This window comes from Esox lucius, chromosome 14 (genome assembly GCF_011004845.1).
Source record: "Esox lucius isolate fEsoLuc1 chromosome 14, fEsoLuc1.pri, whole genome shotgun sequence".
In the NCBI taxonomy this organism is placed as follows: Eukaryota; Metazoa; Chordata; class Actinopteri; order Esociformes; family Esocidae; genus Esox; species Esox lucius.
Window position 1 is genome coordinate 30551379 of NC_047582.1, and position 22198 is coordinate 30573576.

Genomic DNA, 22198 nt, shown 5'->3' on the forward strand with positions numbered 1-22198 from the left:
CCAGTGGCACCACAACAACGACGGGGCTGCAGGAAGGTCCAAGCGGTGGTTGACTAGACCGAGACACCCGTCCGACCCTTTCGCTTTGCTCCTCGGCACGATGAGGCGCAGGACATGTCCGTCTGACGTCATGACAACGGCCACCTCAGGAACACGCTGTGCTAATCTCTTCCCTGCACACGGCGAGAACAAAACGGGTCACACACAGGGCCCGAAACACGGTGCCAATACGCTACAGTAATCTCATTATCTTATTAGTGCACATTATAGCGGCGGGCCGTTGAGGAGCGCTTCCCACACACACGCGCGCTTGCGCGACTTCAGAAGGATGATTAGGACGTGGCTACCCATTTGGAGGGCAGGGACGCGCTGGTGGTTGACAAGGGAAAGCGCGGTTCACACAAGGCTGCAGGGGGAGGTAGCGTTGCAGAGGAGATGTTTGGAGATGTTTTTACGCATCTGGCCAATCAGGTGACTGTGTAGGCTGTTTGTATTTCTGCTCTCTCTGTGAATCTGGAACGTGTGAATGAGAGCTGGGCACTGTGGTGGAACGGGCCCTTGGTTTTCATCGCTTTCATTTTTTAGTCATTCACCCCAGGCTTCTATTCAGAGCGACATACACAAATGATAAATTACACCAGTTTGACATCCCGTCTGTAAGACGAGAACCAATGCAGAGCCATGTTCCATTCACCGCCTCGGGGAATTATGAGCTCTTCTTAAGGGAGAAGAGGTAAGAGAGCCCCATCCTGGTTTCCCAGAACAACCTCCAGCAGAAGCTAGGTGAACATCCAGGGACCAACCAGCACTGACTCCAGCGGCAGGATGTGCCAGGATAGGCAAATTAGGTCGCTGTCTGGGTTTGGAAATACCTGAATCCTCCATTAGGCTTACACATCACAGGGCCAATCACATCTGAAAGAAACACCCACAAATCTCTGTTTTTGGGGAATTTCATTTTTGTACTACGGGGTGTCAAAACGACCGTAAAAAAGCCTCTCTCAGCAGCCGACAGCAACATGTTTCCCTGGCAGATAGAGAAAGATTTTGAGAATGGCTTGGTGAGTGGATGAAAAAAAGCAGGGCCTGTTCCTTGGAAGGAAGTATTTATTGTCACTGGAGCTGGCAAACACATTTACTGTATCTCACTCTCTCCCTCTCCCTTTAAGAGATTGCTGTTTGCTTAGCTGCTCAGGAGATCCATTGTACATCCTTTCTTTCACTTCAAAGTAACACAAGACCATGTCTTTGTAATGCCGCTGTCATATTTTATCAATGTTTTGATGTGGTGTGCTCAATATGAAAGTGTTCTATTCAATGAAGTCAACTTTAGCTATAGTTTCACGTCACACGTTTACAATTAATCTGAGACACTGGTGTGTGTGTGTGTGTCAAGGAACAGCTTTTCCTACATACACTTGAAATAAACATGTCCCCAAATCCCAGGTAGGGTGAATGTTCGTTTTTTGAGACAGTAGGTTGTTAGATTCCCTTAAATGACACCACTTATATGTTATTGTGGCATGCAAGGCCATTTAAATTGTCATCAAAAGGGATTTATAAAGTTATATTTATTTGAATACAACAGCACAGTCTCCCTGACCTCCCTAATGCCAAAGGGTGCTGACAAAACCATAGGGATAAATGTTTACACTAAAAATAATATAGCCTCTAAAGACTGGGTTTGGTTTGACCCTAAAGCCCCTCATCCACAAGCAGATTTACCCAGACAGAGTGTGTTTGTCAAGGCATTACCTGGCCAAACACAGACAGGCAGACACACACAAACACAACTGCTTACTGAGGTCAGACGCACAAATACATAGAAGAGTGTACAGAAACACACACACGGAGAGACACGTATGCATACGCACACAGACACACACACACACACACCTAAACCTAAATGCCAGCCTCTGTTTTTCCATGGCGTAATACCCTGCAGACATTTCATATGAACAGAGGCTACTCACCAGATCCAGGAATGTCTCCTTAGCGGGAAGTTGTTCACATGCATCATGGTCTTCTCCCGTCCTGCCTGGGAGTGACCTGCCTTCATTTAAGCCAAAGGTGTGGGCAGGTTTTGCCGTGTCACTTAAAGGTTGATAAAAAAGAAAGCAGCCCACATAATATGGTCTCTCACTGCTCAGTTGTCTCCCTGATTTTAACTGCTTTTCAAAGTCAAATATGATGGCTTCCCGGCATGAAGCAGAGTTTCAATGTGACTGGGAAGGGTGACCTTTATCCAGTGACATTTGGTGAACTTTTTTTCAATGCCGGGGGGTTAAAACTACAAAAACCATATGGCAAATACTGGTCCAGGGTGCAGCGGTTAGGGCAGAAAAACAAGTGTGTCAATACTCAGGTATGTAAGGCTCTCTCAAAACCCCTCCTGGTACACAAACTCCACAGAACAGTCTATTAGAGGCCACTCAAGTCAGGAAACCCCGGCCTCTCTCTCTCTCTCTCTCTCTCTCTCAAGTTTTTTAGTTTTTTTCACTGTTAGAGGGATATTCCGGAATAGTACAACAAAAAGAGAAAATCCAGATTGGCTGGAGTCTCCGTTTCCCTTCGCGGCCTGGGAAGACTTCCAACTAGGACATCATACTCATTCAGGCACATGGTCGTCCTCGGCATCATCGCGAAAGTCTCATCGCTCGATTCCCCCGGAGACTTCTCTCTCTCCTCTCTCTGTCTCTCACACTCTCTTCAACTCACTCCATCCCTCGTTCAATCACCCAGAGAAATGAATACTTGCGTAGGCTTCATCCAAGTAGAGAAACAATGTTCCTTTTCCACCCAGTAAAAAGAGGCAATTCCTAAATCCACAGGTCATTATCCATTTGGGTGTCTAGTCAAGAAACCCGCAGGTCAGCTTTTCTCTTCCTGGTTGATCACCACCTCCTGCGATTTAATTGGTCCATCAATGACCAGGGGTGGTCCATCAATGACCCTTCACTCATGCTAAGCCAAAACCAAAGCTTTAACGATTCCCACAGAGCCGACAACTTGATTCATTCATCCCTCCCTCCCTGACAGACAGGAAGAGACAATGGCCTCCAGGGGTAGGAGAGGGGAACACAACCAGTCAGATGGACAGTTGCTAGGGAGAGGTGTGCTTCTCTCCAAAAACGACCAAACCACATTTCTCCAGTAATGGAGGAGTCAATATCTACAGGAAGGCTATAAGGCAGGTTAAATGCGCTCCCGGTAACTGTTTAAACCTCACAGCAGTACAGGACATGCAGCAGACAGAGATTAACAGCAGATTTTTCTTGCAACCCGCCCTGGCTGACGGCGGTAGTAAAGAAAGAGATCTCCATGTTGAAGGTGTCATCTGAGTGCCTGGTGTGATGTCCTGATGCTTCTGTGGACCGGCACTTCCATCCTTGGTCACAGCCACAGACGTACAACCATGCCAGGGGAGCACCCGAGAGGAGATCCCGCGCGAGGGATAGAGACCCTGTCTATGCCTGGTATGATTACAATACCCACACAGACACACACAGACAGACACAGACAGACACGCAACACCCAGGGAGTGATGCACACACACCGACTAGCACAACGCGCTCACAAACGCACAAACACACAGCACATGTTGTCTCACTCACAAGAGCATATACGCGCACATACGCACACGCCTTTCCGGCACAGCACACTCTCTGCTGCTCTCCGTCGCTCTTTGTAAGACCCAACAAAGCCGTGTCAGGGACCGTCCCCCCTAATCCACACCAGGGCCCCCCCCCCCTCCGTGCAAGGCGTCCCCCTTCCGTGCCTCTCCGTCTCTGTCTGGGCTGGGTCAACACAGGCTCCACTCCCAGGGAATTCCTGCCCTGTCCCGTCTCGCTGCGCAGCCGAACCGGCTCCCGTCTTCACCAGAGTGACTGTGAGACGGAGTGTGTGTATGTGTCTGGATGTCTGTGGAATCGTCAGTCAGATGGGGCCCCTTTAGGGGGACTCCCTACAGGCAGTGTTTCGCGTGCCAGGGGAAGGCCCCAGAGAGATAGGCTGCCGTTTTGCGTAACCAGTATGAGAGCTGGAGTGAATGTCACTTCTGTAACGACACTGTCAGGTAGGTGTTGTTCCACAATGTATTAGGTGTGCTGGAAATCTAACAATAGTAGCTGGTGTACATATTCAAACCGGGCTTAGGACAGTTAAATAAATCACCAGGAAACTGTATTTATGAATTCAACATTCAGCAATGTAAAAGGACGAGGCATCTAGAAGAAATGGACATGTTAATATAAAATGGTCTATACTGTCTGTTTACAATTAGACAGTGTAGATAAATCTGGATCTCGATCTTCAAAGCGATGAATCTTAATCTCTGTCTTGCTCCTCTTATTTCTCTGTTAACTAATCTGAGACCAATCTTGTTGGGCCCTTTTCAGCGACAGAGAAGGATTACCCTGGCGGGGCCCCAACAATGCTTTGTTCATGCCATTTTAGGACAAGGAGGAAATTGTAAACAGGCAACTTTGCAGTGATGCCTGTCTTAAGGAATTATCCATGATGCAGAAAACTGGCAACTACGCTAACGGCACTTGTTTGTTTTGTGGTGTGTTTTTTGTTGCCCTGAAAAATGAAAAGCTAATTAAAATATCCTCTATCGATGTTTGATTTATCAAAAACATCCTACTTATGTGTAAACAGACAATATACTGGTTAAAAATGGATTACAACTTTGACAAAATGTTAGTGGGCTATACCAGTTAGTTTTATTGATCATCTTCTTATTTCAGAGAGGACTTGTTTGGTGGCTGTTTTATTAGGGTTATTTGTTATTTGAATTTATTACACTATTTGAGGAGAAAACACTAACAGAATCATGTATCATAGCCTTACTCTGGATACAATAACAGTATGTATCATAGCCCTACTCTGGATGTTATAACAGTATCATGTATCATAGCCCTACTCTGGATACTATAACAGTATCATGTATCATAGCCCTACTCTGGATGTTATAACAGTATCATGTATCATAGCCCCACTCTGGGTACTATAACAGTATCATGTATCATAGCCCTACTCTGGATACTATAACAGTATCAATCTCAGTCCCAAGGTCTTACGCTGCTATATTTTTGTGCTGGGGGATTGGGTCAGTTCTCCTTCCCCACTAAATTCTCCTTCTCCACTATAAATCATTGTTGATATGAGGAATGCATTTTCTGAATTTTCCATGTCTCCTCCCGTTTTAAACTTTAGGAGGACATGAGGTCCTGGTCCACACCTGCGGAGTACCTGGTTTGGGGGGCCCGTTGCTGTCCCTGTCCTTGTCCATCTGGTCATACTTCTGACCGAGTCTAAATTTAAATAGACTCTGGATTTAGCCCACATGCATTTATTAATTATTCCAATTGGACTTTTAATATATCACCCGGCACAGCCAGGAGAGGACGGGTCACCCCTCTCTGAGCCTGGGTCCTCTCTAGGTTTCTTCCTAAAATTTGGCCTTCTTAGGGAGTTTTTCCTAGCCACTGAAATTCAACACTACTGTTGTTTGCTCCTTGGGGTTTAAGGCCGGGTGTTTCTGTAAAAGCACTTTGTAACAACTGCTGTTGTAAAAAGGGCTTTATAAATAAATTTGATATCATGTATCATAGCCCTACTCTAGATACTATAACAGTATCATGTATCATAGCCCTACTCTAGATACTATAACAGTAGCATGTATAATAGCCCTACTCTGGATACTATAACAGTATCATGCATCATAGCCCTAATCTAGATATTATAACAGTATCTGCTGAGTGGGAATAGTTCATCAATGTCCTCTAATTAACTACCAAAGTCACCTCAGCTGTCATTTTTTAATGCCCCAAGTCAGCCTTCAAGCTTAAAATGCAGGTTTAATTCTGTCTCGTATTTTGAAAAGCCAATAGACCTGTTCATGGCGTTCTGTGTTTACGTTTTCAGGGGAAATATTTCAAAAGAATCCCTCACACACAAATTCTTTGGCCACAGAGAGCAGACAGTTGGCAGAAAAACATGACAAGGCCTGAATTATGTTGGGCAGAGCACTGAGATCAAAATAGTAACCGTGACAACAGCTGTGCCTGATGGTGTGTGTTCTTAAATTGCTACATGGTCTTTTATGTGAAATTACAAATTTTATGTCCTACAGAAGAGCCGTAACACGCGAATGGAAGGAAATATTTCATGGCGCAAGCATAGCATAGATCAAGCATTTATGTTTTGCCGACTTCAGTGGACCGCAGCACAACGTTTAGGGATACAATACATAGATTAGAATTGGCAGTCGGCGTCTGTGCAACATCTCAAGTCATTAACACTTCGCTTACATGAAAACCTAAGGTTTTGCCACAGTGTTTTTCCATCATTTTTTTATGGCTTTCGACATGGTGAATTGGACAGAGCGACGATGAATGTGCTGGTTTACCCTCCCCTCCATCTCCTCCTGGGCCACAGCTGGGGAGGGACGTCACTCTGGCTTTGCTGCGCTCCAGCGGAGGCCTGACGCCCATGGTCACTTCAAATTACAGTGAAGGTGCACGGTCTGAGCTGTGCTGCGCCCTAGCTGTGTGAAACCACCAGTGTTTTCTAGCGTACCGTCGTTACAGCGACGGAGCAATCATGTGGACAATCGACAATACTGATTACATTTGGTGGGGTTAGGATATGCAATATTCTGTCACAGCAACGGATACACGATTGGCGTCATATTGTGCTATCTTGGTGGCTAACTTTTCAACAAACGGCTACGTGAACTCGGGTTTCAGGAAGGGCACGGTTCCTTAGCCGTCTGTTTAACAGGCTAGGATAATAAACGTATAGCGTTAGCAAATGCATCGCAATGCTTGGTTTACTGGTTTAATGAGGGTATAGCTGGGAGAACAGCTTTCAGTGTGTGCGTGCGTGTGTGTTCAATGAAGTATGATTATCTGTATGTGCACGTATATACATGTTCAGTTTGTGTGCATAAGGCAGTGTGTTAGTGTTGGAAGCGCGCGTGTGTGTGTGTGTGTGTGTGTGTGTGTGTGTGTGTGTGTGTGTGTGTGCACAAAGCAGTGGTTTAGTGTTAGAAGCGGGGAGTGTTGGTATGTTCAGTTTGTGTGCATAAGGCAGTGTGTTAGTGTTGGAAGCATGTGTGTGTGTGTGTGTGTGTGTGTGTGTGTGTGTGTGTGCACAAAGCAGTGGTTTAGTGTTAGAAGCGGGGAGTGTTGGTGTGCAGGTTTGCTTGTATGTATGCAGTCTAGTGACATCATCAATCTTCAGAGCTGGGGTTCCACCTCCTCCTGTGTGTTTTGTATCACCTGGAATGCCTGACATAACAACTTGTCTCTGGGGGAAGGGGGGGGTAAGCCTGAACAGTTTCAACAGAAACCACCCGACCAGTCCCCAGACAACCCCAAACACACTAAGGACCAAACACACAATCGAAAGAAATCCAGAGGAAACACATCATCTGACAGGAATGGGTCTGCTCGTACTTCAGAAACTCTTTCTGATTACATCTGTCGGACCCAAGAATGTTCAGAATGCACCCTACAATCATTGCGTATCCAATTAAAGCCTTTTCCCTACATACTTTTGACCAAGGCCTATAGGTTAAATGCCCTAATCTATATACAGGGTCCAACACTACGTTTGTTTCTGGTCTGAAATCTACTGGACTGGTATTTTTACTGGCCCAAAGTGGAATAAAAAAAAAAACACAATTGTATTGAACAGAAATATAGTGTATATAAATATGAAATAATCAGAATATTTATACCACAGTTTTGCATGTGATGTGAGACATGCAGACACAAGCAACTGCTGTTTACATATTGCAATACACATCATTACCTTTTAATAAATAGTTATCAAAATGTTACTATAAACATCATTATCATATATTCATGAAGATACTTGCTTATTTGATGTGACATAAAAGCTTAATAATAAAATAATTGTGTTCATATATTCATGGTTACATAAATATGGCCCAATACAGTTGCACTATTTGGTTGTGTCACCGCTAGCAAGCGCTTAGGCAGGCGTAGTTAACAGGTTTCTCGACCTGTATTCACAGGACTATGTCAGGGACGTAGACAATGAATGGTATCTCTCTCATGATAGGCGGTTGTAATTCGTTTTTTCGTTCATTCTGACGTTCATTCAGGGTTGTCAACAGCCTGTTTGGCCGCAATACAGGCGACACGCTACAGGGCCCTGGGCCAGTGGGTCAGAGTTAGTGTTGAACCCTGATATAGGTGACAGGGTGGGAGTTTGGACACTGGTACCCCTTGTTCTGTGGCCAATGAAACTGTCTGAGAAGTCAAGTGTTGATCCCATTAGAATGGTAACTCAGCCCCTGTTGTAAATATGGACCATCTAAAAGCAAGCATGAGATCAACCAACAGGACTGCAGACCGAAAATAATATAAAATACAAACAGAAAGGCCATGTGACAGTGTGGTACCTACGTCCCCCTGTCCAAGAACACAGTGCCACACACGGACCTGGGTGCCATTTCAGACGTGTCAAAATGGATTTAGGCCAGTGCCTAAACGGAGCGCGGGGGGGGGGTTGGGTTGACGGTAGCCCTGGTGGCCGCTGCATCCAAGGGCTCACTGAGAAAAGGTCAGAGGCTGCTTCACAAATGACACCCTATTTCCGTGCGGAGTGCTCCACATTTCACTGGAGCCCTATCATTTGGGACACACCACAAACGTCAGGGGAGCAGGCGGGCAGCTAGCCCCCCCGAGGCTGTGGCCGTTTCTGCAGACAGGGAGAGACAGTCCCGTGGTCTAACCCCCGTCCCCGGCCTGGGCTCTGACCTTCTGCAATAGCGGCACACCACAGAGTTCTGACCAATCCGTCTAGCGACACCACAACCAGAACGCTGTGGTGTGTGCAGTCTAAGAACAGTGGCATCACCACGTAACGTTCAGTCTGGCACCTGGCTAAACGCCTTAGCGGTGTTACTTCTGCTGAGTCGTATGAACAGGCGCGTGTGATCGCACTGAATGAGGCTCCGCCACAGAGACACGACTCAAGCCATCACACACACACACACGTGCACACACACACACAAAGAAAGGGAGAGATATGCCGATGTCTCGAAGATTGATCGCGTGGCGTAGACTGCAACCATAAGTCATTTCTGTTATGAATTCAATAGAGTGACAAATGACACCTCCCAGGTATGCACTGTCCAATTATCTCTGTGACAAACGCGTACCGTTCTTCTTTGAAGTGAGATTTGTGATTGTGTCATGGGTCATGCGAGACTTACTGAATGTGTAAAGTTTCTCAAGAAACTCCGTGATGTAAACTGTTTAGTCTTATCCGCTAAAACAAGTTCAGTATTACAAAGATGTGTCGAATTATTTCACAAATTCACGATGTACAATTGGACCTTCTGTTTCCTCAGGCCGTTAGAATGAGTCTGAAGGAAGGGGGGGCAGATAAAGGGACGGACTCATTTCCTCCCAGATACAAAAATGACTGGAACTGTCTTAATACATCACACTCACGCGTGCACCCAAGTGCACAAACGCACATGTGCATGCACAAACGCACATGTGCATGCACAAACGCGCACACACAGACACACAAGAGTGCGCACACACACACACACACACGAGCGCACACACACACACAAGAGCCCACACGCACACACTTGCACGCACACACAGTCCTGCTTTGGAGCAGGTTAGGGAAAACCCAACACATTTTTAACATGTTGGCTCTGGCTTGTGCTAATTAAAAAGCAACTGCCTCCGGTGTTTAAGAGAATTAGTTGTAGCCATAGCTGAGCAAGGACGTGCTCGAGGTTCTCTGACAAAATGTGATCATTTCTGGTCAGGTCAGTACCATTCATCCCACTCTGGCACGGAGAACACCCACTCTCGGTGAGATGCGGTCAGCCCAGGTTTATTCCATTTCCCCTACGTTCCCCCTCCCAACTCCATCTAGCCCTGCTCTCCCAGGCATGTTCAGGTGTATGAATAGCCACGTCCTGGGGTTATTAAATGGGGCCAAGTTCAGCTGAAAGGCCAGCGGTACATTACAGTGCAAAAATCTTGGGGTCACATAGAAGATTCCTTGTTTTCGAAATAAACAGCACATTTTGTTGTCCATTAAACTGACATAAAATGTATCAGAAATATTGTAGACATTGTTTATGTTGTAAATTGTTATTAAGCTGGAAACGGCTGATTTCTAATGGAACATCCACACAGGCGTACAGAGGCCCCAGTGCACAACTGAGCAAGAAGACAAAAACATTTGTGTCTAGTTTGAGAAACAGACGCCTCACAGGTCCTCAACTGGCAGCTTCATTAAATAGTACCCGCAAAACACCAGTCTCAATGTCAACAGTGAAGAGGCAACTCCAGGATGCTGACAAAAAAAGCCTCATACTGGCCAGTAAAAGAAAAGATAAAGATGGGCAAAAGAACACAGATACTGGACAGAGGAAGACTGGAAAAAAGTGTTATGGAGAGATGAATCTAAGCTTGAGGTGTTCAGGACACCCAGAAAAACATTTGAGAGACACAGACCAAATGAAAAGATGCTGGAGGACTGCTGGATGCCATCTGTCAAACATGTTGGAGGCAATGTGATGATCTGGGGGTGCTTTGGTGGTGGTAAAGTGGAAGATTTAAAAGGGATCTTGAAGAAGGAAGGCTATCTGTGACGACTGCGACCTCTGCTGGTTCACCTCCCCCTGCAGCGGGCGGGCCCCAGCGGTCGACGTCACCTGCTTTCTGACACCACCGTCTCATCATACATTTCACCTGTGTCTCGTTTGTGCACCTGTTCCTCATCATCGCTGTTTCCCCCGGTATATATGTTCCCTCTGCTCCCCCTGTCTTTGTGTGTAATTGTCTCTTGCCATGTAAAGAGCTGTTCATCGCTTTGTGTTAAGCTCATGCTGATTTCTCTCGCTGGGATATAGATATATTAAACTATCATTCCATCACGCCTTCTCCGGTTCCTCCTTGCTCCTCTCAACCCCCGAAGCCGTGACACTATCACTCCAATTTGCAACGCCATGCCATACCGAGAGTGAGCTGGTATTTTGTCTATAATGGAGTGGCCAGCACAGTCACCAGATCTCAACACTTCTGAGCTGTTGTGGGAGCAGCTTGACCATAACATAAGCACCCAACTTGTTGATTCCCATCAAGTCAATGGAACTTGTGGGAGGTGCTGCAGGAAAAATGAAATCTCTTCACATTACCGCAACAAATTCACATCTAGAATACCAAAGGGCTACAAGGCTGTGATTGCTGCAAATGGAGGATTCTTTGACAAAACCAACATTTGAAAAAAAACTTATTATTTCAATTAAAAATCATTTTTTAGCTATATTTCCTTTTCAAACTCATTTCATGCCGGTTTTCATGGAAAACAAGGACATTTCTAAGTGGCCCCAAACCTTTGAATGGTGATGTGTCTGCACAGAGTGCATTTCAGATAAACTTCAGCAACAGATGGGGGAAATGGGAAGTTGACAGGTCACATGAGCCATCATGCAGTGTGAGACCACAGTTCCCACAGTGTACAGAGTCTGAATAACTACAATACCCACAGTGTACAGATTCTGAATAACTACAGTACCCACAGTGTACAGAGTCTGAATAACTACAGTACCCACAGTGTACAGATTCTGAATAACTACAGTACCCAGTGTACAGAGTCTGAATAACTACAGTACCCACAGTGTACAGAGTCTGAATAACTACAGTACATCACATTGTATTATTTTTAAGTAATTAATTTGCATTTTATTGCATGACATAAGTATTTGATCCATCAGAAAAGCAGAACTTAATATTTGGTACAGAAACCTTTGTTTGCAATTACAGAGATCATACATTTCCTGTAGTTCTTGACCAGGTTTGCACACACTGCAGCAGGGATTTTGGCCCACTCCTCCATACAGACCTCCGCCAGATCTTTCAGGTTTCGGGGCAGTCGCTGGGCAATACGGACTTTCAGCTCCCTCCAAAGGTTTTCTATTGGGTTCAGGTCTGGAGACTGGCTAGGCCACTCCAGGACCTTGAGATGCTTCTTGCGGAGCCACTCCTTAGTTGCCCCAGTTGTGTGCTTCGGGTCATTGTCATGCTGGAAGACCCAGCCACGACCCATCTTCAATGCTCTTACTAAGGGAAGGAGATTGTTGGCCAAGATCTCGCGATACATGGCCCCATCTATCCTCCCCTCAATACAGTGCAGTCGTCCTGTCCCCTTTGCAGAAGAGCATCCCCAAAGAATGATGTTTCCACCTCCATGCTTCATGGTTGGGATGGTGTTCTTGGGGTTGTACTCATCCTTCTTCTTCCTCCAAACACGGCGAGTGGAGTTTAGACCAAAAAGCTCTATTTTTGTCTCATCAGACCACATGACCTTCTCCAATTCCTCTTCTGGATAATCCAGATGGTCATTGGCAAACTTCAGAGGGGCCTGGACATGCGCTGGCTTGAGCAGGGGGACCTTGCGTGCGCGGCAGGAATTTAATCCATGACGGCGTAGTGTGTTACTAATGATTTTCTTTGAGACTGTGGTCCCAGCTCTCTTCAGGTCATTGACCAGGTCCTGCTGTGTAGTTCTGGGCTGATCCCTCACCTTCCTCATGATCATTGATGCCCCACGAAGTGAGATCTTGCATGGAGCCCAAGACAGAGGGAGATTGACCGTCATCTTGAACTTCTTCCATTTTCTAATAATTGTGCCAACAGTTGTTGCCATCTCATCAAGCTGCTTGCCTATTGTCCTGTAGCCCATCTCAGCCTTATGCAGGTCTACAATTTTACCCCTGATGTCCTTACACAGCTCTCTGGTCTTGGCCATTGTGGAGAGATTGGAGACTGTTTGAATGGGTGTGTGGACAGGTGTCTTTTATACTGGTAACGAGTTCAAACAGGTGCAGTTAATACAGGTAATGAGTGGAGAACAGGAGGGCTTCTTAAAGAAAAACTAACAGGTCTGTGAGAGACGGAATTCTTAGTGGTTGGTAGGTGATCAAATACTTATGTCATGCAATAAAATGCAAATAAATAATTTAAAAATCATTTTCTGGATTTTTGTTTTAGAGTGTACCTATGATAAAAATGTCAGACTTCTACATGCTTTGTAAGTAGGAAAACCTGCAAAATCGGCAGTGTATCAAATACTCCCCACTGTATATTTCTGAATAAACAATACTTCTGCCCGTTTTAGAAATACTCAAGAATTTTACAATTGTAGAACTTGTTGGCAGATGTTGCATGATCTTGAAAAAAACCCTGATAAACAGTTATGTCCCCAATAAAATGGCACTTCAGATCAATTTGAGGGGACCCCACTTCGTACCACTCGTCCAACTTGTAGGAACACAGAGCATTTCACCACACGCGCAGATGGCCAGGGAGGTCATTAATAATGGAGTTAGTTACCACAAATGAGCGTATCAATCTCTCCAAGGGCCCTTACTCCATAATTAAAGCATTTCAGGATGGTAGTAGCAACTATCAGGAGACCAACTCAATTCGTGATGAGGGATGTGCATCGTCCATTCTGTCTACGAGTGACAACGTAACATAGAGAAATGTATCTGACGATGTCCTGTGTGTGTGTGTGTGTGTGTTAGAAAAACGGTTTTAGGTCTTACTAAACTCATGGGGACCTTTTGCCGGTCCCCGTGAGGCAAAAGTAAATTTCCGGCTCAGGGTTTAGGTTTAGGGTCAAACGTATAATTTATTTTATAGTTAGAATTGGGGTTTCTTTAAGGTCCAGGTGTTGTTGGTTAAGTTTAGGGTTAAGGTTAGGCATTACATCTAGGTAAGGTTTAGGCATAAATGTTACTTTACTTAGGTTAAGGTTAGGTTTAGGGTTAGATTAGGGTTAGGGTAAAGGTTAGGTTTAGGGTTAAGATTAGGGCAAGGGAGCATGCAATTTCTATTTTCTGGTCCCCATGAGGGCAGCTGAACAAACAGTACATCAAATCTGGATCAAATCTGGTCTGCTGCACTTACTGCAAAACTTTTATGCTTTATCATTTCCTTGCGTCTCTATCAAATAAAAGCATAAAATGACGAAAAATATACAGTCTTAGGCACCTGAAAGTCAAACTAAGGCCATTTATTTGTGTAGTAAGTGCAAATTTGTAAAAGTAAAAAAAAAAAAAAGAGTTTATATACTGTATCTATATAAATAGGTATATATACACACTACAGTTCATACGTTTGGGGACACTTCGAAATGTCCTCGTTTTTCAAAAGAAAATATATTTTTTGATCAAACTGATCAAAAATACAGTGGAGACATCGTTAATGTTGACCAACCAGGACCCACTCTGCTCAGCACTCACTGACTGGCAAGGAGCTCCTGGGATATAGTTTTTTTTACACTTTGAGGATGTGGGTGTGTTTGTGTTGTTTAGCACATTCAATGTTTCATATACCTCTGTTAGCAGTATGTAACCATTACGTTGTTGTGCATGTCCCCTCTGTTGCTGTACATCTGTGTTCAGTGACATTTTCTGGTATCGTGTGTACCTTTCATTACAGTCTATTCCGGCACTGTGGCTGAGCAGTTGTTTATTAGTGTTAGCAGTCATGCTAACAACCCTCCTGTGAGAGTTTAACACCTCAGAAATAGCCCTTGCCTGTTGTGCTATTACAGTTCACCGCGATAGCCAAATTGACACAGATCCATAACTGCTGCCATATTCCTAGCATTTTGAGGTTGGGGTATTTATTCTTTCCCCGTTTTATTTACCCTTACAGAGCCAAGACCTGGTGGATGCCCATCACCGTCCCCATTAACATGCACGTGACTCCTGCATGTGAAAGACATTCCCTGGATGTTATACCTCCTTGGTGTTATAACTCCTGGGTTTATAACTCTCTAATCAGGGTGCGGTATAAGTGGATTATAGAGTCAACACGTAGGGGCGGTTCCATGGACTAAACAATCAAGCTGAAATGACAACTCCATTGAGCTCCACTTCCAATGAGCTTGATTTTTTGATCCTAGACAGGGACACAAATGTTCCTGCGCACAATTCCTTTTTCAACTCTGTCTTTCCTACAGTAAGCAAAAAAGTATGAGACGTTTTAGAAAACCAGCATGTATGTAAAAGTAGTTATACTTCCAAATTGTAGTTGAAGTAATCAATTTGATATTCATTTTCAACTCGTTTCAGACTAGTTATTAGGGCAGCATATTTAGCTAAAAAATAAATACATTCTGAGAAAATGTTTTGTTAGCGTTCAAGACAGACTGGTTTTGACCCTGGCAGACAGAAACGTTTCAGCCAGAGGCAGCTATCAGATTTCCCCAATGGCAGACAATGCCAGTAATACTTATTACGTTAGTAACTTCACAAACCATCAAGGTCTCATACTTAACCGGCTCCAACTTCTGACATCCATAATTCTCAAGGAAGTAGCCAGAGCCATGCCAAATGTGCAATCAACAAATGTTTTGGAGTCTACATTCTGCTTGACATTATTAGCTTGTTTGAATGGGAGAACTAGCTCAAACTGACCAGAAATGTTTTTCACAACCCGTGGACAATGGACAGCCCCGGGAAAATGCACTGTAACAGCAGTTTGAATCCCAGCCCACGCATGGAATCTACAAGTTGGAATTACCTTGTAAACTTCTCAAAGAATATCCAAGTGGGGCTTTTATTGCTCAAACCAATTTGGGCGTGTTGTTGTGGTTTTTCTTACACATTATGGTCATCACGTCCTGATTCTCCACCGGATGTGGTCAGTTGGTAATATTACCTCATGTCTTCCATCTTCCATTCATTTTCATCAGGCCGTATACAGTACATGCCTTAAAAGACGGTGAGGTTTTGTCATTCATGATAAGCAGAAGGTGTTTACACAAATAATGGCATACTCAACCTAATGCCAAATAACCGGTTCAATATCAAATTAAATGCATTCACATTTTTGCACCACAAACAAAGTTGATACAAACTGTCCAAATGAAATAAAAAATAAAATGTTCACCACAATGCTTAGAATCACCACAACGTCGGTAGCTTTCAAAGCCAAACACCAAAAAGCAACGGCATCACATTTCAGAAGTCCACCCACATGCATAAGTGATCCGGTCAGGAAATCTCCGGTGATGGCGTTTCTTGTTTATGAGCAGGGATAAGACAGTAGATCACGAATCAATACCTCAATCAGTAACCTTAATGATGTTCAAATGAGCTCTGAGCATTACATATGCACAACAGGATACTAATGGTACACAAGGATTTAAAAAATATTGCGTATTTCGTGGATTCGGGACAACCATATCCCAATAGTCTGTGAAGGGTTAATATGTATTTTTGCTTTGTAATGTCAGTTAAGATCCATAACACATCTACAATAATAGGGAAATGGAGTTGTTTCAGAGCATTACTAGAATAGAAATATTTTTTTAATTCAAAATGAGAATGTTTGTGGCGCTGGCAAGAGGCTTACAGTTCATTTTATGGTTCCTAAAAATGTACGCAGTTCCATCCGTGTCAGAAATTAAAAAACATGCACTAAACATTGGAGAGAATGCTTTTACTAGCTATATCCCTCTTAATTTTTTCCAGAGCTGTATATTAAGGCTTGTGAACTAAGCGCATCTTCAAGTTAAGTTACAATATCATTAATATTTCAAAGTGTTTTATTTTATTTTTGTAAGGCCTTGGGCCAGAACCAGAAGAGGTGAGAGTTGATTTGAAAAAGACAGCTCCAAAATCACATACGAATAAATGCAACAAAAAAAAAAAGTGTTTTGAACACACACACACACAGTATAATAGAAGCACGCCTAAACAATATAAAACATCTGTTCCTTCATTCTTTCCATCACTACTCTAATGCTTGCTAGTCATCTACAAAAATAAATCAACCCTCACTGCTTTACAATGTTTTTCTAGCTGGTGTGTCCGGAGACCTTAGGGCAGCAGGAGGTGTGCGTGATAAGCCCAGAAGAGGTGACAACACTTCTGGCCGCATTGATATGGACTGGAGGGTGACATGGAACACAGCTGGGCCCCTGAGCTACACCATATGGTGCAGCAGGGGCATTCCAAACATAAAACGACACTTCTGGAGGCAGGGGTCGGGCACGGGACTATCAAAGCCAGAATGTTTTGTGGGTGAATTGTGGCCGATCTACAAATCATAAGGTTTGCATCATACAAAGTGATTTTGCCGATCGGTCAGAAGACTCCTGCAATCCGTTTCAGCCCCTCAAAAAGAACTAATGTGTGCCATCCATTTTGTCTGCAGAAAATAGATTTGGGGGACATCCCACATTTTGCACAATTACAAAGCACACAAACTACTTGCCCCTCTTTGACATTTGGTCGTGCAGGTTAAAATGCAGAAAGTAAGAAAAATATATATATTTGGGATATTGATGGTTTTTTTTCAAGCAATTTAGATGGCAGAATAAATACACTAAAGAGCAGAGCTCGAAATTGACGATGGGTCATGACCCCACCACTTCCAGAAATCCCATTTATATCCCACCCAGTTTTGTAACGGGTTGCGAGCAGTTTTTCACTGCGAAACAAAAAAAAAGAGCCGGTATGCTTGGAGAAACCTCGAAACGTGCAGGCAGGCAAAATGCCCGTTTGAATTTACCCGCGCGAAAGATGAAAAGTGAGGGAGATGACTCTCATAACAATGTGTCAAAAAAAAGCCCAGTGTGTTTTCTTTTTTGTTTAACAGACCTAAGCTTGATGTTTGCCGGGTCAATAGTTCCCCTTGTTGAGGTGGAGACATCTCATCACTACATACCCCTCCTTCGGCAGCCTGTGTGTTTAGCCTGTTTGATGGTTCAGTGGTGTTTGAAGCTAGTGTTTATTCCCAGCACTGAGCTAAATGTCATATATCAACACATTGCCAGCAACACATAAACCAGAGAGTCGTTATTAAATGCGTTAGCTACTATAGCTTTTTTTTTTAGGGTGTGAGTTTTTAGCAGGGCATTGTTTTGTCAGTTTATGTAGCTAATTCAAAGTAATTTTTTTATATTACGCTCTACAGACGTAATCAGTACACAACATCATGCTTAGCGAGTCCCAACACAGCGGTGTCAGACAGCCATGGGGGACAAGTCTAATGGGCCGGAGATGAATGTTGCAATGTAGCCTAAATATTTTAGTGAATGAATGAAGAATAAACCATCTTTCTTCGCTGAAATGGTAAAGCAGTGTAGGAGGTCTGTGATATTGGAATCTGTGTAATGGTCATATTCATTATACGAAAATAGATTTTATTCTGGAATAATAAAATGTATGCAAGCCTCATAAACACAGCCACTGTTATTTAAGCAATAAGATACCGCAGGTGTGGTACTGGATATGGCCGTCATCGCGTGGCTAATATTTAATCTTGTAGAAATGCAAGAAATTATCGTGACATAGCAAAACAGTTATCCCTCCTCCCACCCCCGAAAAACGTTTGGCCCTTGTGTAAACTATTCCGTGCTTGTTTTCTCAATTGAAGAAAACGACGTAGAATCTTAGCAACCAGGAAATGACGTAGGGATTTTGCTTGCCTTCCGTCTGCCATTGCTTGTTTAAGAAGAATCAATTGCTTGTCCAAGTGACACTGATGGAAGACAGGGAGTGTGCCGCTTTTCAGTGTGCTTTCTGTTGACCAATAGCTACTCAGCATTTGAGGATGAGCTTTTGTAAATCATTTCTGCTGAGTAATTGCTGTGAAACACTATCATTCCACTATTACTGCAGATATATATTATGGACATCATCATATATCGCCGTTCAAAAAATTCTACATAATGCCCCTTTAACTGTCCATCATAGCTTTGAGTCTGAAAAGACAAACTGAATAACAGATATCAAGCATGTGCCAGCTTGTGCATATACCTGTCTGTGCCCTCTCAAATAACTGTGTGTGACGTATGGGCACATTTTCCAGTTCCCACAAACCATGCCAGACTCCCCTCACAACACACAGCCTGGCGTGCCGGCTCGTAAAACACACCCAACTGCATGACGGTCCACCAGCGAGTTCTTCTCACTTTGCCGGCAGAAAAACAACATCGGCAGAACCACCGACCTAGCAGAATATCAAAGCAGCCTGGATTAGGGAGGGGTGGATTCAACAACGACATGGGAATCTGTTGGACTCATAGAGCTAATCAGATGTTTAGTCACTTCCCCTCCGCTCCCAGGCCCTTTTCACAGGACATCGCCTGGGGGCCCATACGACACCGGACATGGTCTGTCATGTTGGCCCTGTCGAAATGCATCTCTGCCCAATTATTCTTTTGTCATTGCATGTTTGAAAGTCAGCTATTGATTACTGTGATATTAACTCATAACAAAATGTGACTTTGTAACATAAATGGCATTACGGCGCTGGAATCCAAATCCAGCCTTTACGAAATCAAGCCCAGGACTTGGTAGCAACAATTGTACAGCAGCAAATCACAACTAGGCATAAACTGCCAAACCTGGGACAACCTGTTCAGACAATAGGCAGAGGAAATATGAAGAAATCAGAAACACTCAATACAATTGCTATCTGACAGTCTCTCATATACAGACACACACATACACACACAAACAACCAAATCCTTATGTGTACACACACACACGCGCACGCACCCACATTCACATAAACCCTTACAAGCAAATTCAATCCAAATCAACGTCAATTTGTTTGAAAAGAATCTTCCATGGAAAGGCTTCACCACAGCTTCATCTCTTTAAATGAGTACAGCTCAGACACCCAGAGCCACGGGCCGTGTCAAACAGCTTAATATTTCGGTCTGAATATTTAATTTATCAAGACCCCAAAGCACTGTAGCCCTTACTTTCCCAACTGGAGAGGAGAGAAAGGCTGTTTAATAGCTTACCAATTTCCCAAAAATGCATACACAGGAATTTAGTCTAGATTTCACAAGAGGTGCTACGTGGAGTACTTTGTGGCTTCATATTACAATTTTTAAGCAACACGAAATGGTCTGTTAAACAAACCCTTTTCCAATGGGTTTCCAGCTGACAGACATAACTGACTAATCATATATTAACACATGCATTACATGTTATATACAGAGTTTTTTGTTTTTTTTACTTGGCGGTGGGTAGAAAATACCACTCCCATGGCCAGGCATTCAGCATTCTACACACGTACGACAGCCAGGGTGGGATCCAGAGAGGTGACCCACCATCCAGGAAACCTGGCAGATCGCCCCCTTCTTCTAAACAAACCCCTTAACAGACAGCCAGAGAGATGGGGAGGGAGAGAGAATGGGGGAGGGAGAGAGAGAGAGAGCATTCTGGAAAGAGATATAGCAGAAATAAGAGAGAGAGCAGGGGGGGAATGGTTAAGAGGATATAGGTGAGGAGAGAAGAGGGGTGTGAGTGTGAGGGGGGGGGGAGAGAGGGAGAGAGCTGGCCAGAGGAGAGAGCAGAGGGAAGGATATATAGAGAGAATGTGAGGGGGAGAGAGAGGTGAGGATAGAAATGGGGAGAGAAGGACAGAGCGAGAGACAGAGGGAGAGAGAGAGACATAGGGAGAGAGAGAGAGAGAGAGAGAGAGAGAGAGGGAGAGAGAGTAGCCTAAAGTGAGGAGCCCTACAACCATGTGGGAAATGCACAGAGACAGAGCCTAAAAATAGAAACAGTAGAGTGGGATTGGGAATTACAAATCCCAAGGTGCCCCGCAGGACCAAAACCACAACACAGCCTGTGTGTCCATATGAATGGGGCGCTTACAACCAAATGTGACAGATCTTTTGAAACGCATAATGTCTGTTATTAAATCAGCACGGTTGGCGTCATATCAGAACCAATTAATAGCACGTAACATTCAGAGCAGATGTAATAATCAGCCAACTGGTTTGTTGGGAACTTGACTGTCGAAGTAATGGGCCGTGGAGAGCTACAGAGCCGGTTTCGCAGACGAAAACCCATTCTAGTCCCACGCGGGTGTCTGTGAAACCAGACCATAGAGTAAAGGTTATAAATGTTTATCTTGCAATGCTTATGATCAACTGGATTGATACTCGACACAGTTTCACTTAGCTACAGGGAAAGAAAGGAAACATCATCGATAATATCCAACCAAGTGTGAGACAACCAGTTTGAATGCCTCCCCTCCTGTAAAAAAAAACTGTTCAGTTTGAACCATCACATGGTGGTTCCCTCAATCACCACTAATATAAATGTAGCTCTGCACTAAATTCTATTCAAAATCCCAGAAGTCGAATAACTCAAAACATCTTATTTACACTATGAGAGTGATAAATAAAACGCTGGATATACTTATCTTGTTTGTTTAATCATCAGTGTCTTGAGTCAACTTTGGAAAATGTATCGTAATGGAAACAAGCCCTTAGGGTGATGCTTGTCACTACAGGGTTTTACCCTATTGTTAGCTCATCAGTTTGTGGTAGTAATGTGCAAGTAAACTGTTCAGCTTAAAATGGTCCAAGGCACTACATTCTGTGAGTGCTAGGCAAATATATGCTATGGTTTTAAGATGAATTTTTCTTAGATCAATTTGTATTTTGATATGAAGTTATACCTATGTAGCTCCCGCCCCCCCCCCCCCCCCCCCCAAAAATATGGAAAATTATTTGATATAAAGTGCCTTTTGTTTTAGTATACATAAAAGCAGATTCATAAAATTTGGTAAAAAATAAACTAATTTATTATTTACAGCTTTGCCTATCTTGTTTCCCAAAAAATATTCATTTTTATTTTATTATTTAGGAAAACATATTTTACCCTCATTCTCCATTTTCCCGCAGCATGCTGTGCTTCTCCTTAGCACTGTAGATCAGCCTGTGGGTGTCCTAGTAAATTGAAATACACCCACACCTTCCAGAGACTCCCCCAATTCGACCTGATTTACTGATGAGTTTGTAGCTTCAACCATTTTCTCATGCCGATTGTCTGTGATGCATTCTGGTAATGCCATGGTGTGGCTAGCACCGACACAATTGACATGAACAAAATCAACCACGGCTGCATGATGATTATGCTCATATGTGATTATGCTCATGTTTCCCCCACAAGAGGTCACATTCTTACCAGACTTACATTGTTCTGCTGTCCGGTTAGTCGCTTGGCGCAGGCTCCCTCTGGAATATATCTGGATTGAAACATTCACCTAATAAATGATCATGATGGGTTTGAAGGATGACTTGTCTCACTGCTTTTATCTGTGTCATTGCCTTATAATTAATTTCTCTTACACACACT

At 43.7% G+C, this 22198-nt stretch overlaps 1 protein-coding gene across 3 annotated transcripts in view; it reads right to left on the reverse strand.

Moving 5' to 3' along the window:
• The window catches only part of LOC105021740 (cAMP-specific 3',5'-cyclic phosphodiesterase 4D), a 213563-nt gene that overhangs the window by 79083 nt on the left and 112282 nt on the right, over window positions 1-22198 (reverse strand). The window contains exon 1 of one of the 3 annotated variants that reach the window (XM_010889613.5): window positions 1974-3906. The exons of the other annotated variants lie outside the window; for them this stretch is intronic. Within the exon in view, the coding sequence (XP_010887915.1) occupies window positions 1974-2059 (86 nt within the window). The 5' untranslated portion in view covers window positions 2060-3906. Of the gene's footprint in view, window positions 1-1973; window positions 3907-22198 lie in introns of those variants that run through there. 3 annotated transcript variants of the gene reach the window in all.